The sequence below is a fragment of the Nicotiana tomentosiformis genome, chromosome 5 (genome assembly GCF_000390325.3).
Source record: "Nicotiana tomentosiformis chromosome 5, ASM39032v3, whole genome shotgun sequence".
Lineage (NCBI taxonomy): Eukaryota > Viridiplantae > Streptophyta > Magnoliopsida > Solanales > Solanaceae > Nicotiana > Nicotiana tomentosiformis.
The window spans coordinates 21,083,376-21,096,402 of NC_090816.1; the positions used below are offsets into that span (position 1 = coordinate 21,083,376).

Sequence of the window (13,027 nt, forward strand, 5' to 3'; positions counted from 1 at the left end):
ATATATTTTTATTTATAAAGGCACATGGGCCACAAAAAACCTAATAGTACAGGTGGGAGGAATATCCCCTAGAATATTCCTTATAATGTCTTATTTCTAAAATTAGTCGTTACTGCCCTTCTAAAGGGAGTGCTCGTCCTCGTCCCTTTGCTGAGTCAGCTCGACCTTGTCTTCAGCCTTCATCATATCACTTTGACCTCACCTTCGTCCTTTGTTGAAGACACGTCGATGACACGTGGTACCCTTCGAAGGCTCTCTTAATGTTGACTTGGCCCACACATAATTAAGATAATTTTTAGCCCATACAATAATAACCATATAAAATCACTAAGATTCAAATAATAAGTCTAAAAATTTTGACCAAATATTTTAAAACTTTAATGCACCACATATGATGATGAATATTGTATCACTTTCACAATTAAAGATTTTATTCAATTTCACAAAAAGATATCTTTGTATATTTTTATTTTATTGCACAGAAATTTAAATCTTTGCATATATAGTTATGAATTTATTGATAACGTATTAGCTTTATTTAATATTTAATGAATAAAATATGCATATCTTTTTGAGATTTTAAATTTGAATAATTTTATTATTCTATTATTATCTTATTTTTCAAGTTATTATTATTATTTCTTTCACTTTGATTATCTTTACTATTTTTGCGGTCAATACTTTTCTTTTCTTTAATATTTTTATTATAACTTTTTTACTCTTGTATTTTTCATTTCTGTTTTAAAAATGCGTAAGTCGAGGATTCATCGGAAATAATTTTTCTACCTTACACAAGTTAGAGGTAAGATCTGTACACCCACTCCATTCGCCCAAGACTTTATTTGTGAAATTACGATGCCTATGTTGTTGTTGTATTATAAAAAAATTATTTTTTGTATATAATATGTATATAATAATTACATCAAATATTGTTATAAGTATATAATAGTTATTTATTATAAAACCTAAAAAAGTTGTCAAAACAAACTTAGATGTTATAAAGGAGTAGATCATTGCATAAGAATCAAAAGGGAAAACAAAAGACTTCTTGTTTGGGGCATGCTGCTTAACTTTTGGGGGGTGCTTTTAACAATTAAAGCAAAATAGTGGAACTCCGACCGCCGGATCTCCATTCCGCCGGCATTATCAACTCCTAACATGGCGGAGGAAGATGATGAATTTCGGAGCTTAACCGATCCAGAATCTGACCCGGATTCAATCCCTATGTTCTTCGATAGAAATCGGCATATTTGCTATTTAGAGATGATGCTGGAACTCATACCTTCACCTTATCAATCGCAAGAGATCAATCGCCTCACTCTCGCTTACTTCGCCATCTCCGGTCTCGACATCCTACGCGCCCTCGATCGCGTACCTCTCACTCTCTTTCGTCTTATTCACTATTGCTTTTAGATATTTACATTTTTTCTAGTACTCTCAGGGAAGTCGATTTTTTTGTCTAAATTATGGTAGTTAATACTCTATTTGTCCCAAAATAATGACAGTGATTTTTATAATTTTAATTATAAAAATTGTTATATACTCCATCCATTTCAGTACTTAATTTTTTTTCTTCCATTAGTATAATAAATTAGTCACATTAACTTGTTGAACTTGTCATATAAATTGACGGATAGCATGAAGTTTTCTTTTTGGGAAAAGGGAGTACTTTGTTTCTTGAAGAGTATCTATCTTTTCAGCCTTAATAAGATTCTCCTTTGATTTATAATTTGCAATGACTGTGACTTACTAATAATCTGGAGTTAACAGCCAGCTATAGTATTTTCGAATACAGCACTCAAACCCCCCCCCCCCCCCCCCAAACCACTTTTAAGCAGGACAGAGCTAGTTGTCAGAGGCGCGAATCTAGCACTATAAGTATGGGTTCAATTGAACCCATAACTTTCAACGTAGAGCATAAATTTATATGTAAAATATATTAAAATTAAAATAGATAGTGGATACGAATCCATAACTTTAGAATTATAATGGCTTCAGTGTTAAGAATCTTAAAAATTGAATCCATAGGGTTTAAATCCTGGATCCGCCTCTGCTAGTCGGAGAGCAAGGAAAAATTACACTGTCTAAATAAGGCAAAAACTATTTTTTTTTGGTTATGTATAAAATGTTGAATCCCCTAGGTGTAAAGAAAAAGTCCCGTGAAATGGCAAAGGGGGTTCAAAAGTTGTTTTAGTTCACAAGTTCATATTCAAGTGTGGCATTCTATTGTCTTTTTGAATCCCCTTGTATAAATTCCTAGCTCGGCAGCTGTTTTTAAGATTGTGTAACACTAAAATATACTGTGGCATAATCACATTTGGAGATGCTTGAAAAGTGGACAAAATCTATAACAATATAATTGTCTAATTATGAATGCATATAAAAGTTGGCTAGCCAAAGTAACGTTTTTGTCCATGCCAGGTTGACAAAGAAGGGGTGATTAATTGGGTTTTATCACTGCAAGCTCATCCACGAGATGAAGCTGAATTGAGCAATGGTATGGTTTAGTTAATATAGAGAAGTGACTTTGATTAGTCAAGCAGTCCTTAAACTTGGAGATAGTGGATTTATTGGGGACTTTTGGTTTTGTGCAGGACAATTTTATGGGTTCCATGGTTCTAGGAGTTCTCAATTTCAATCGAATGAAAATGGGGTACAAGAACGGGTTATTGTTAATTGTTAATTGCTGTTGTGGATAAACAAGCTGATTTAGAACAACGTATCCCTATAAATTCACCTGTCTTATGGTTTCTACACAGGATGCAATCCCCAATGGCAGTCATTTGGCAAGTACTTACTGCGCGCTATCCATATTGAAGATCCTTGGCTATGACTTTTCACTGCTGGATTCCACATCAATCCTCAAATCAATGAAAAATCTTCAGCAACCTGATGGGAGGTACTTTTTGTGGCTTTTCTTTCTATGGATTGTAATTCTTTGATCAATGATGCATTGCGTATCTGAATTGCTGCCTTAGTTTATATATCTAGCAAAGTTTCTTTAGAACTTAAAAAGTACCCTTGGGTCTATACTCCGTTGCTTTGGCTTACTCTCGTGGCAGATCTAGTAGAATGTGGAATGGTAGATGTACTCTTTAACTAGTCAACCCCATTGGTTCTTAATTTTGTATCATATTCTTTTCTTAATCTGTAACTAGTAAATTTATCCACCAAAGCATGTTGAAAAAAAATCAACAAGACAAATAGGGACCATATTATTCACAGCTCGTACATCAGGAAGATGGTATAAAATCTTTACAGACGACCACTTTTGGTATAATAGCATTCTCACGCAAAAAGTCATTTTCCAAATTTTTTATGTCATAAAAGAAAACAAATATTTGAATTTAAAATCTCAAAGAAATTTCATATTTCATTAATTAAAATTTTAAAAAGCTAATATATTTTTAGTAAATCCATAATTAGTTGTACTGTATCTACAAAGAATTGAACTCTCTAGAGCACATGTGTATTTTAGATCTCTAATGATTGAGATAGTATATTTTATTTCTATATAAAATATCTTACTATTACAAAATTTTATTACAGAATATCTTACATATATTTCATTTCCGTAATTTGATTTATGACACCAAAGTTGTAGCTAGTGCTTTAAATATGAAAATAATTATTAGAAAGGAAGTGGGAAATTTAGTAAAATATACGAATTAGCATCATTATAATGAAAGGAAAAGTAAATTAACATTTGAGTAGCACTATTATAGAGAGGTAATTTTTCAAAGAGTGTACGATGATAGCCGCTAGTGTTATAGGTAAAGTGCTATTATAGAGAGGTAAAATATAACACGAAAAATCGGTTTCAAAGAAAATTGGCTGTTGTAGTAAAATGTTGTTATAAAGGATGGCTATTAAAGAGAGGTCTGATCCTGAATGTGCTGGCAGTGACAATTCCACTCAATCCCTCCTTGAAAGAAACAAGAATAGAGAGGAAAATAAGGGGAAAAAAGAAAAGAACAAAGGCTTGCTGATTAAAAAAATAAAAAAAGAAAGGGCCGAAGATACTTAATCCATGGTATATACACCTTTTCATATGCCGATTGTACATCTCCTTATGTTTGGAGACATCAATCAATTTCTGATGGAAAGCTAGGACAAACAGATATTTATATGCATATCATTGATTCTGCCAACATCTCTTGAGAGCTATACCTTTAGATGCATCTTTTAAATAAAAATATTGATAAAGCTCCAGTACACTGTGAAATTTGTATGAATGTTTCTTCCACTTCTCTTTCCTTATCCCCAATACATTAAAAAAGTTTGACATGCAAATGAATCTGCCGTAATCTTGACCTCAGAATATACGAGGTGTGTGTTTATGCCTATTTAGATTCTTTTATATTAACTGCTGTTTTTTTCATTTTCTAGCTTTATGCCCATTCATAGCGGGGCAGAGACAGACCTCCGCTTTGTATATTGTGCAGGTAGATAATATCTTTCCATTGAGCTTATTGAACTTAAACACATTAGAGTGAAAATTGATTATCGCTGACCTGCATACCAGCTGCAATCTCTTCCATGTTGGAAAACTGGAGTGGCATTGACAAGGAGAAAGCCAAAGAGTACATTATAAACTGTCAGGTATACAGAGCATGACCATCTGTTTTCACAAAACATCTTATTTTGTATCTTTGATATAGTTAGCACTCCAAAGTGAACTTACATAAGTTAATGATAGGTCAATTTGGCACATCCAAATTAATTCCATTTACCAACATCACCCATGTTAAGCATTTATGTTTATATAGTCGAGGTGCGCGCAAGTTGTCCGTGGCAGCAACTTTATTAGGGAAAAAAATGTTCATCTTACAGATAACATTTAAGTATTCACATCCTTATTTTGAAAGTTTAGATTTTATTCAGTTTTTGTGCATTCTCATTGCCATCTAATGCTGCCACCTGAAAAACCTAACTTTTCAGAATTAAAGTCTTAGAAATGGTTAAGTATTATAAATTACACCCTAATGATAAATAAGTTTTTCATTCCTCAGATTTTAATGATAAACTGTCCATGTTATAGAACATCATTTTAGTTTTCATATCTCTAGCGTTTTCTTTTGCTATGATTCCTGGTGATGCTTCTCATGTTAAGCACTGCTGTCTGGTTCATGCAGTCATACGATGGTGGTTTTGGTTTAACTCCTGGTTCAGAATCACATGGTGAGTGAATACTACCTCTAATGCATTAATAAAGATCCCTAATTTTTAAATGCGAGTGATGTCCTACTTTTTTGAAGTCTCGTATAAGGATCTTTTCATTTGAAGATTGTAATTACTAAAAACTGTTTCTTTCCTATTTATTTTTTTTGGGGGGGGGGGGGGGGGGGGGAGCTGTCACAAATAAACCGTTGCAAGTTTATTTGAGAAAAAATAAAATGGGTGATAGAATTAACGGATATCGAGCAAGCAGTTATGGCCCCCTTCCGTTAGCTGAAACGTATGTGTATCATTCAATGTGAGGACGTAGGCAATCTGCTTACTCATCTTCCTTCTTGAACTCCAGAAACATCGTCCAATCCAGCTTGCCAAAAGGGGAAAAATGAAACAGATGAGCATATCTTCGAATGTTTCCTTCTGCCGGCAGCCTATCAATCAGATCACATAGTTTTGAATATCTTGAACTCTTATCTTTCATATCTCTGTTGTGATCTTCTTTTCTTTTTTTCTACTTGGGGTAACTTTAAAGTGGTAAAAGTGAATTATGGTTGTGTTGCAATCAATCTATTATCCGTCTATATTTAGTTTCAGTTGTGGAAAACCCTGTCAATATTCGTAGTTATCAGATTTATAGAGTGGCTATTGTTTTGTCTCTGTTTTGAGCCACACGGGGTGGGAAAAAGTAAAAAAGGGGCTCCAAATGAATGTTTCTGTCTTCAGAAAGTTAGTTCTTTGTTCTTATAGTTCTGTCATATCTCTACGGTGCTCCAGAGTGAGGCTAGTCTGTTAAGACTTGGTCGATGCTCCAGATTGAGGCTAGTCTGTTAAGACTTGGTCTTAGACCGTTAGTGGTTAACGTTGAGTTCACACTACTCTTTCGTTCCTCTTAGTGCTATGCTTTAACTACTGGTTATTGTTTTGCTTCACTTATTTTCTGGTTATGGTGATGCTGCTCTTTGTTCTATGGTTTCTATTGATGGTACTGATATATTGCCTATTTTCGTCTTTCTTTTGTCTTCTTGAGCCGAGGGTCTTTCGGAAACAGCCTCTCTACCCCCTCGGGGTAGGGGTAAGGTGTGCGTACACACTACCCTCCCCAGACCCCACTAGTGGGATTTCACTGGGTCGTTATTATTGTTGTTGTTTTTTAACAGAAAGTTGAAAGTGCAATGTGGTAGCATGCTCTTAAATCAACTTTTAGTTTTCTTACGTGGTAATATGATATTTCTCATAGATGGTGATTGTTTAGTATCACAGGTGGTGCCACTTATTGTGCGGTTGCTTCTCTCAAATTGATGGGATTAATTGAAGATGATATATTGTCGAAGAGTGTATCCTCTTGCTTCATAAATGTGCCCATGCTTCTAGACTGGAGTTTACAGGTATAATTTCTTTGAATAGGGTGTGACAGGTTCTTATATTGCTATGTTAGGCATGTTTTTCAGTATTCCTCCAAAGAATAAATATAACAATTTTAAAATAGCTAATGATTACAACAACAACAACATACTCAGTCTTATCCACACCGTGGGATCTGGGGAGGGTAATGTGTACGCAGACCTTACCCCTACCTTGTGAGGATAGAGAGGTTGTTTTCAATAGACTCTTGGCTCAGGAAAGTATAAGCACCACATTAATGAAAATATAGACAAGAAGGGACAGTACCAAAAAGCCATATAAAAGCAGAATAAAAACAAAAAGATATTAAGGTAATCAACAATGAAAGAAAACAGTTGTTAGTCATAAAAACCTACTGCCCACAGAAAGCGAGACTGCGTGCCAATACTACTGTTATGAACACTCTAGACTACCTACTCTACTGCCCTAATCCTTGACCTCCATACCTTCCTTTCAAGGGTCATGTCCTCGGTCAGCTGAAGCTGCGCCATGTCTTGCCTAATCACCTCTCCCCACCTCTTCTTTGGCCTACCTCTACCTCTCCGTAGGCCTTCCAATGTCAACCTCTCACACCTTCTCACCGGGGCGTCTGTGCTCCTCCTCTTCACATGACCAAATCGTCTAAGCCGCGCTTCTCGCATATTGTCCTCAATAGGGGTCACACCCACCTTGTCGCGAATAACCTCATTTCTGATCCTATCTAATCTGGTGTGGCCGCACATCCATCTCAACAACCTCATCTCTGCTACCTTCATCTTCTGGACATGAGCGATCTTGACTGGCCAACACTCAGCGTCATACAACATCGTTGGTCTGACCACCACTTTGTAGAATTTACCCTTAAGTTTTGGTAGCACCTTCTTGTCACATAAAACACCGGAAGCGAGTCTCCATTTCATCCATCCCGCCCCAATACGATGCGTGACATCTTCATCAATCTCCCCATCCCCTAAATAATAGACCCAAGGTACTTAAAACTCCCTCTCCTAGGGATGACCTGCGAGTCCACCCTCACCTCCCCTTCCCCCCTGAGTCTCGCCACTGAACTTACATTCCAAGTATTCTGTCTTGGTCCTGCTCAACTTAAAACATTTAGATTCCAGGGTCTGCCTCCATACCTCTAATTGCGCGTTCACACCGCCTCGCGTCTAGTCAATCTATACAATATCGTCTGCAAATAGCATGCACCACGACACCTCCCCTTGGATGTGGCGCGTCAGTACATCCATCACCAGAGCAAACAAAAAAGAGTTGAGTGCCGACCTCTGATGCAACCCCATCATAACCGGAAAATGGTCTGAGTCCTCACCCATCGTCCTCACTCGAGTCTTTATTCCACCATGCATGTCCTTAATCAACCTAACGTAGGCAACAGGTACACCTCTAGCCTCCAAGCATCTCCACAAAACCTCCCTCGGAACTTTATCGTACGTCTTTTCTAAGTCGATGAACACCATATACAAGTCCTTCTTTCTCTCCCTATACTGCTCCATCAATCTCCTAACAAGGTGGATGGCTTCTGTAGTCGAACGCCCTTGCATAAACCCAAACTGGTTCTCGGAAATAGACACCCTCTTCCTCACCCTTAGCTCTACCACTCTCTCCCAAACTTTCATAGTATGGCTAAGCAGCTTGATACCCCGATAGTTATTGCAATTTTGGATATCACCCTTGTTCTTGTATACAGGAATCATCGTGCTCCACTTCCACTCTTCGAGCATCTTCTTCGTTCTAAAAATGACATTAAATAACCTAGTGAGCCACTCCAAGCCTGCCTTGCCCGCACTCTTCCAAAACTCCACCGGAATTTCATCCGGCCCGGTTGCTTTGCCCCTACTCATCATACATAGCCCCCTCAACTTCATCAACTCTAATCCGCCTACAATACCCAAAGTCACAACGACTCCCGGAAAGTTCCAAAATAGCGAATGATTATAACCAAAAAAAATTGTAACGTGGAACAACCGAACAATGTAAGGATATAGGAGAAGAAAAAAAGGGATGATTATTTGTACAAGTCCATTCCTCATATCCGGTCCTTTGATAATGGTCGATATGATCTACTGTCCTGCAATTGGTGTGACACAATCTTGCTTTCTCGCAGAGACAGGCCACTGATGGTGGTTTCCAAGGTAGACCAAACAAAGCTACTGACACCTGCTATGCTTTTTGGTGAGTTCAAATAGCTTTTTATCTTCAACTGTCATCACTTCTATTTCTTCTGGCTTGACAAATTGACGCCCTTGTTCAGGGTTGGAGGAGCTCTAAAGATCTTAGGGGCTCACAAGTTCATCAATTATGGAGGTTTACGTAAATTTCTTTTCACCTGTCAATCCCAGGTGCTATGACTTCTCCTCTTTCTTTTCCGTCTTCTTTGCACATGCTTTTACATGCAACTGCAGTTCTAGAGCTTCCAAATTTTTTTCGGGTCGTATGCCCTTACTATTATATGATGTCCAAGAACTTTTATCAGGAAGAAACCACTGTAACCTCATTGCTACGGATTGTTAAAACTGCTTCATTTCCAATATTTGTCTACCATCATCGTTGTGGTTTGCTTGTAGATATTTTCACCAACTAATTCAGGCATTTCCATGGAAGAACTTTCGGGTACTAAAACTTAAATCCTCTTTTTTGTTCTACAGTATGGTGGTTTTGGTAAAATTCCGGAGCAGCTGCCAGATCTTTATCACGCCTACTATGGCTTTTGCGCATTTAGTCTGTTAGGGGAAGCTGACCTCAGTTCATTCTGCGTTGAACTGGGTATAACCAATGGTGCATGCACTAGACTTTGATCCAATTGGGCGTCTGCAGCCAATACGAATTTCGCCTCTCTCATGATTGCAAAGGTTTCCATGTGCAGGTATAACTAAGTTCCACTCCGGTTGAGTGGAGATAAAATTAGAAGTTTGGTAATTATTGATACTTTCTATCTACTTGTTTTCACCTTTTCCCCTATATACTAAAAATATAGTTTATTTGATTTTTGAAATAGATGATATAACTTTGTTTTCACCTTGTTATGTTCAATCACATTTGCTTCATTTCTTTTAGCTTCTACTTCGAGATGTTTGGCACTTATCGGCTTGGCATAATATTTTGCTTTTTCCTGCCTGTTTAGGTCTGGATTTGATCATGGGTTGAGCTGTAAACTTGAAATTTCCCATGATATAAATGCTATACATGTTCAATAGGACTGTTGATATATATCGCAAAACTTGTGGAGAGCAATTAACAAAGTCTTAAAGGACCTAGACTACCATAATAATCTCAGATGTTGCTTTAGCTGTGGTAAAAACTTATCAAGAAAATGTGACAGTTATAATTTGGGAAGCATTTTCCAGAACTAAGATAAGTTGTGCTTAACCAAGCTCATACTCTTTACAACCCCCCCCCCCCCCCAAACAGAGGACTGGGAGTACCAAGACAAGGATAAGATGGTTATATTAGTAAGAATATACACATATACACACATAGGGTGTGTGATGTACAAGAAGTCATGAAGTTAATAAAAGGTAGGTACTTGGAAGTTGGAAGCATGTGAATTGTGATCATTTGCTGTGGTTTGCAATAGGAAAGATTCAACTGAATATAAGTGATTACTAAAATTGAAAGCTAATGACATTAGGACTTGAAATGTAGTGTCTTTACTTTCCAATTACACTTTTAAGCTCCCATAAGGTGGGACTACATTTGTCAATCCTGGCTTTGTGACTGGAAGTATGGAAAATTAACATTAGCTTCTCAAACAAGCGGTATATATCTTCAATCTTCAAGGGATTAGAGGAATTAACCTAAAAAAAAAAAAATAAAAATAATAATACGCTATGTAAGGGCCCGTTTGGCCATAAAAAAAGCTTTTCTCAGGAAATTTTTAATTTTTTTAAAAATCAATATCTGGCCATGAAATTAAGTTTCGGAATTTTTTGAAAATTTAAAAAAACACCAAAAAGTTTATTTTTCAAAATTTACTTTAAAGCACTCACAAAATTCAGAAACAACAAATTGTATTCATGTCAAAAAATAACTCTAATTGCCAAATATCATTTTCACTTTGAATTTTTTTTTCATACTTTTTTTCGGAATTTCACAATTCTTGCGTCCACTAAACTAATAGCAACATCAAAAGTTAATTTTTCAATAAAGAAACAATAGAAAACTGAGAAACCTCTAGACAATAGTGCATATATACTATTTAGAAACTGACACTATGACCACTACAAAATCGGACGGATTAGGTCGTAAACAATTCCAACATATTATTTGTCAAATCCATTTTGATTTAAATATAATTTTGAACGGGTTTAGTTACAATCCAATATTTATATTGCTCATATTTAGCACGTTCAACACGCTATTGATCTACTTAATTGCCCCTCTAGTTATGACTTATGACCTATGACTCGTATCTTTCTAGATCGGGAGGTCTATTGGAAAACATATTTCCTCAACCTATAATATAGATGTTTACCCGAAAAATAGATAGAGTTGAATTTGTACGCAGTTCCGAAGATATGTGGTGCAACTTAATACAAAATGCAAGGATAAATAAAATGTGAATGTAGATTGGAGAGAATGCAATCTAGACAATGCAATCAAGAACAGTGAACCTTAGGATTCAACAAATAGAATCAATCTAAGAAACTGGAATAGCCATTCTTTATTGTAGAGGAATATAATACTTTCATTACAATGTAAGTCTCAGAAAAAATCTATCCTACAGAAATGATAACCAAGCCCTTTTATAGTGGAGGGATTCGGCTCCAAACGTAATAAAATAAACATTCAGTGGGAGACTCATGATAAGTCAGCTTTTCCATAATTTCTGCCAAGATTCCCTCTAGTGGGATTACAACGGCTTTTGTCTGCGAGCTCGATCTCGCTTAGAATCCTCGATTTTGGTTCGAGCTTGATTTCTGCTCGAACTTGTGATCTTGCTGCGAGCTCGATCCTGGTTCGAGCCCTCGAATTGATTCCAGGTCAATGTTGGTTGATCTTTGGATTATCGGCACGATAGGTTTACCTGCGTCATGGTTCGATTCTTGTTCGAGTTTGATTATGATATCGATATCGACACGGACCGGCCTCCCCGAGTTCGAGGTTAGTTCATCCCCCCTTCGGGATCTTACTTCGATACATCACCCTTCGAATCATACCGTACATGTCAATGCTGAAATCTATTTCGACCGTATACAGATAGTCCCCTCGTTTCTCAGAAAGAATATGGCGAGAAACGATATGATTTTCAACGGCTCGATCGGATTATATCTTGTCGTTTCCATCGGGTTCGACCATGACGCATTTGGTAGTTGTCCCGTCGGTTTAGTCTTTCAAGGCATTTAATGCATGTCAGGCGGTGGTCGGCCACTGCTGATACTGAACCGCCATCGTTTGAACCTATAAGTAACCCTTACTTTTATCTTTTACCATTTTTACATCTTCTATCTTCCAAAATTTCCCAAGTTCTTCTTCATACTCTCCGACTTACAAGTAAAGCCGTGATTTCTTTCCGAAAAACCCCTCTTCAATTCTACCAAATCTCTATCACTTTCTTATATTTCTTACTTTTGAATTCAAAAATGGCGAAAACATCGCAAACTATTCCTCAGAAAGAGAAGGCTTCATCTTCACAGTGTGTCGCCGATGGGGCGCCGGCAGAACCACGGCCTGAGGAGTGTGTTCCCGGGGCGTGCGTCCTTACTTCAAATTTTAAGGTTGATAAAGGTTCATCGGTCCCTAGCCGGTGTGAGCCGGTATCGAGGTACATGTGTTCGATAATCGAGAAGCACCTCGATCTGTTAAAGAAGGATTGCAATTGGGGTGAAAAAGAAGTAATAATACCTACCCCTGACGAAGATATCACTTCTCACGTGAAAAGGGTGAACGTATATACTTACCCTTTCACTTTGGGTCCCCTCGATTCCGTCATTATTGACTTCTGTCGACAATATCAGGTAACCTTAGGCCAGGTCCATCCTTCTTTGTGGCGGATCGTTATCCTGATCCGATATTTTGTGAGCAAAATCGAGGGGATGTCGTTCACCCTCGATCATCTTATCCGGTTGTACCATCCCCTACTTTTTCGAGGAGGGTTAATAAAACTCCAGCGTCGGGCTACCAAGGCTATGTTCTCGAGTATTGACGAGGACAGAGATCGGGGTTGGGTGGGCAGGTTCGTTCGAATAAGGACTTCGGACCTGATCCCGACTGAAAAGATGCCCTTTCCCGAGGAGTGGAATATGAAACGTAAGTGCGATCTTGCTGTTGCTTCTATTTTGTTCTTCCATTTATTCTCTTATCGACACTCCTCTTTTTGTGATGTAGCGGTTCCCTGGATGCCCTGAGCGATTCCCGATCTCAAGAACTGGGTGCAGGCTCTGGTTTCGACCTCCACATACGCCGACCGCTCATGGCGTGATTTGTCAAAGGGTCGGTGGGAGTCCAAAAATCA

General features: G+C 37.5%; 2 protein-coding genes across 5 annotated transcripts; one reads left to right on the plus strand and one right to left on the minus strand.

Annotated features, from left to right (window-relative positions):
* The first annotated feature begins 1,012 nt into the window (after positions 1-1,012).
* Positions 1,013-9,946, plus strand: LOC104111230 (geranylgeranyl transferase type-1 subunit beta). Of its 4 annotated transcripts, XR_004510801.2 has the most exons (12): positions 1,019-1,371; positions 2,422-2,497; positions 2,595-2,653; positions 2,760-2,899; positions 4,390-4,445; positions 4,526-4,602; positions 5,136-5,181; positions 6,436-6,560; positions 8,681-8,748; positions 8,828-8,915; positions 9,222-9,439; positions 9,698-9,946. XR_004510801.2 is itself a non-coding variant. In XM_009620883.4 (11 exons), exons 1-11 carry the CDS (start codon positions 1,159-1,161, stop codon positions 9,369-9,371), a joined length of 1,098 nt encoding a protein of 365 aa, XP_009619178.1. In that variant the 5' UTR covers positions 1,019-1,158; the 3' UTR covers positions 9,372-9,636. The 4 variants fall into 4 exon arrangements, 3 of the variants coding, with proteins under 3 accessions (XP_033515885.1, XP_033515884.1, XP_009619178.1); XM_009620883.4 differs by lacking the exon at positions 9,698-9,946 and having other exon boundaries at positions 9,222-9,636; XM_033659993.2 differs by lacking the exons at positions 8,681-8,748; positions 8,828-8,915; positions 9,698-9,946 and having other exon boundaries at positions 1,016-1,371; positions 9,222-9,636.
* LOC138891696 (uncharacterized) lies at positions 6,990-7,517 on the minus strand (the record flags this gene model as incomplete). The annotated part of the gene is made up of 1 exon (XM_070175448.1): positions 6,990-7,517. A coding segment is annotated over one exon (528 nt), but the record flags the coding sequence as incomplete, so codon positions are not given.
* Positions 9,947-13,027: the final 3,081 nt, after the last annotated feature.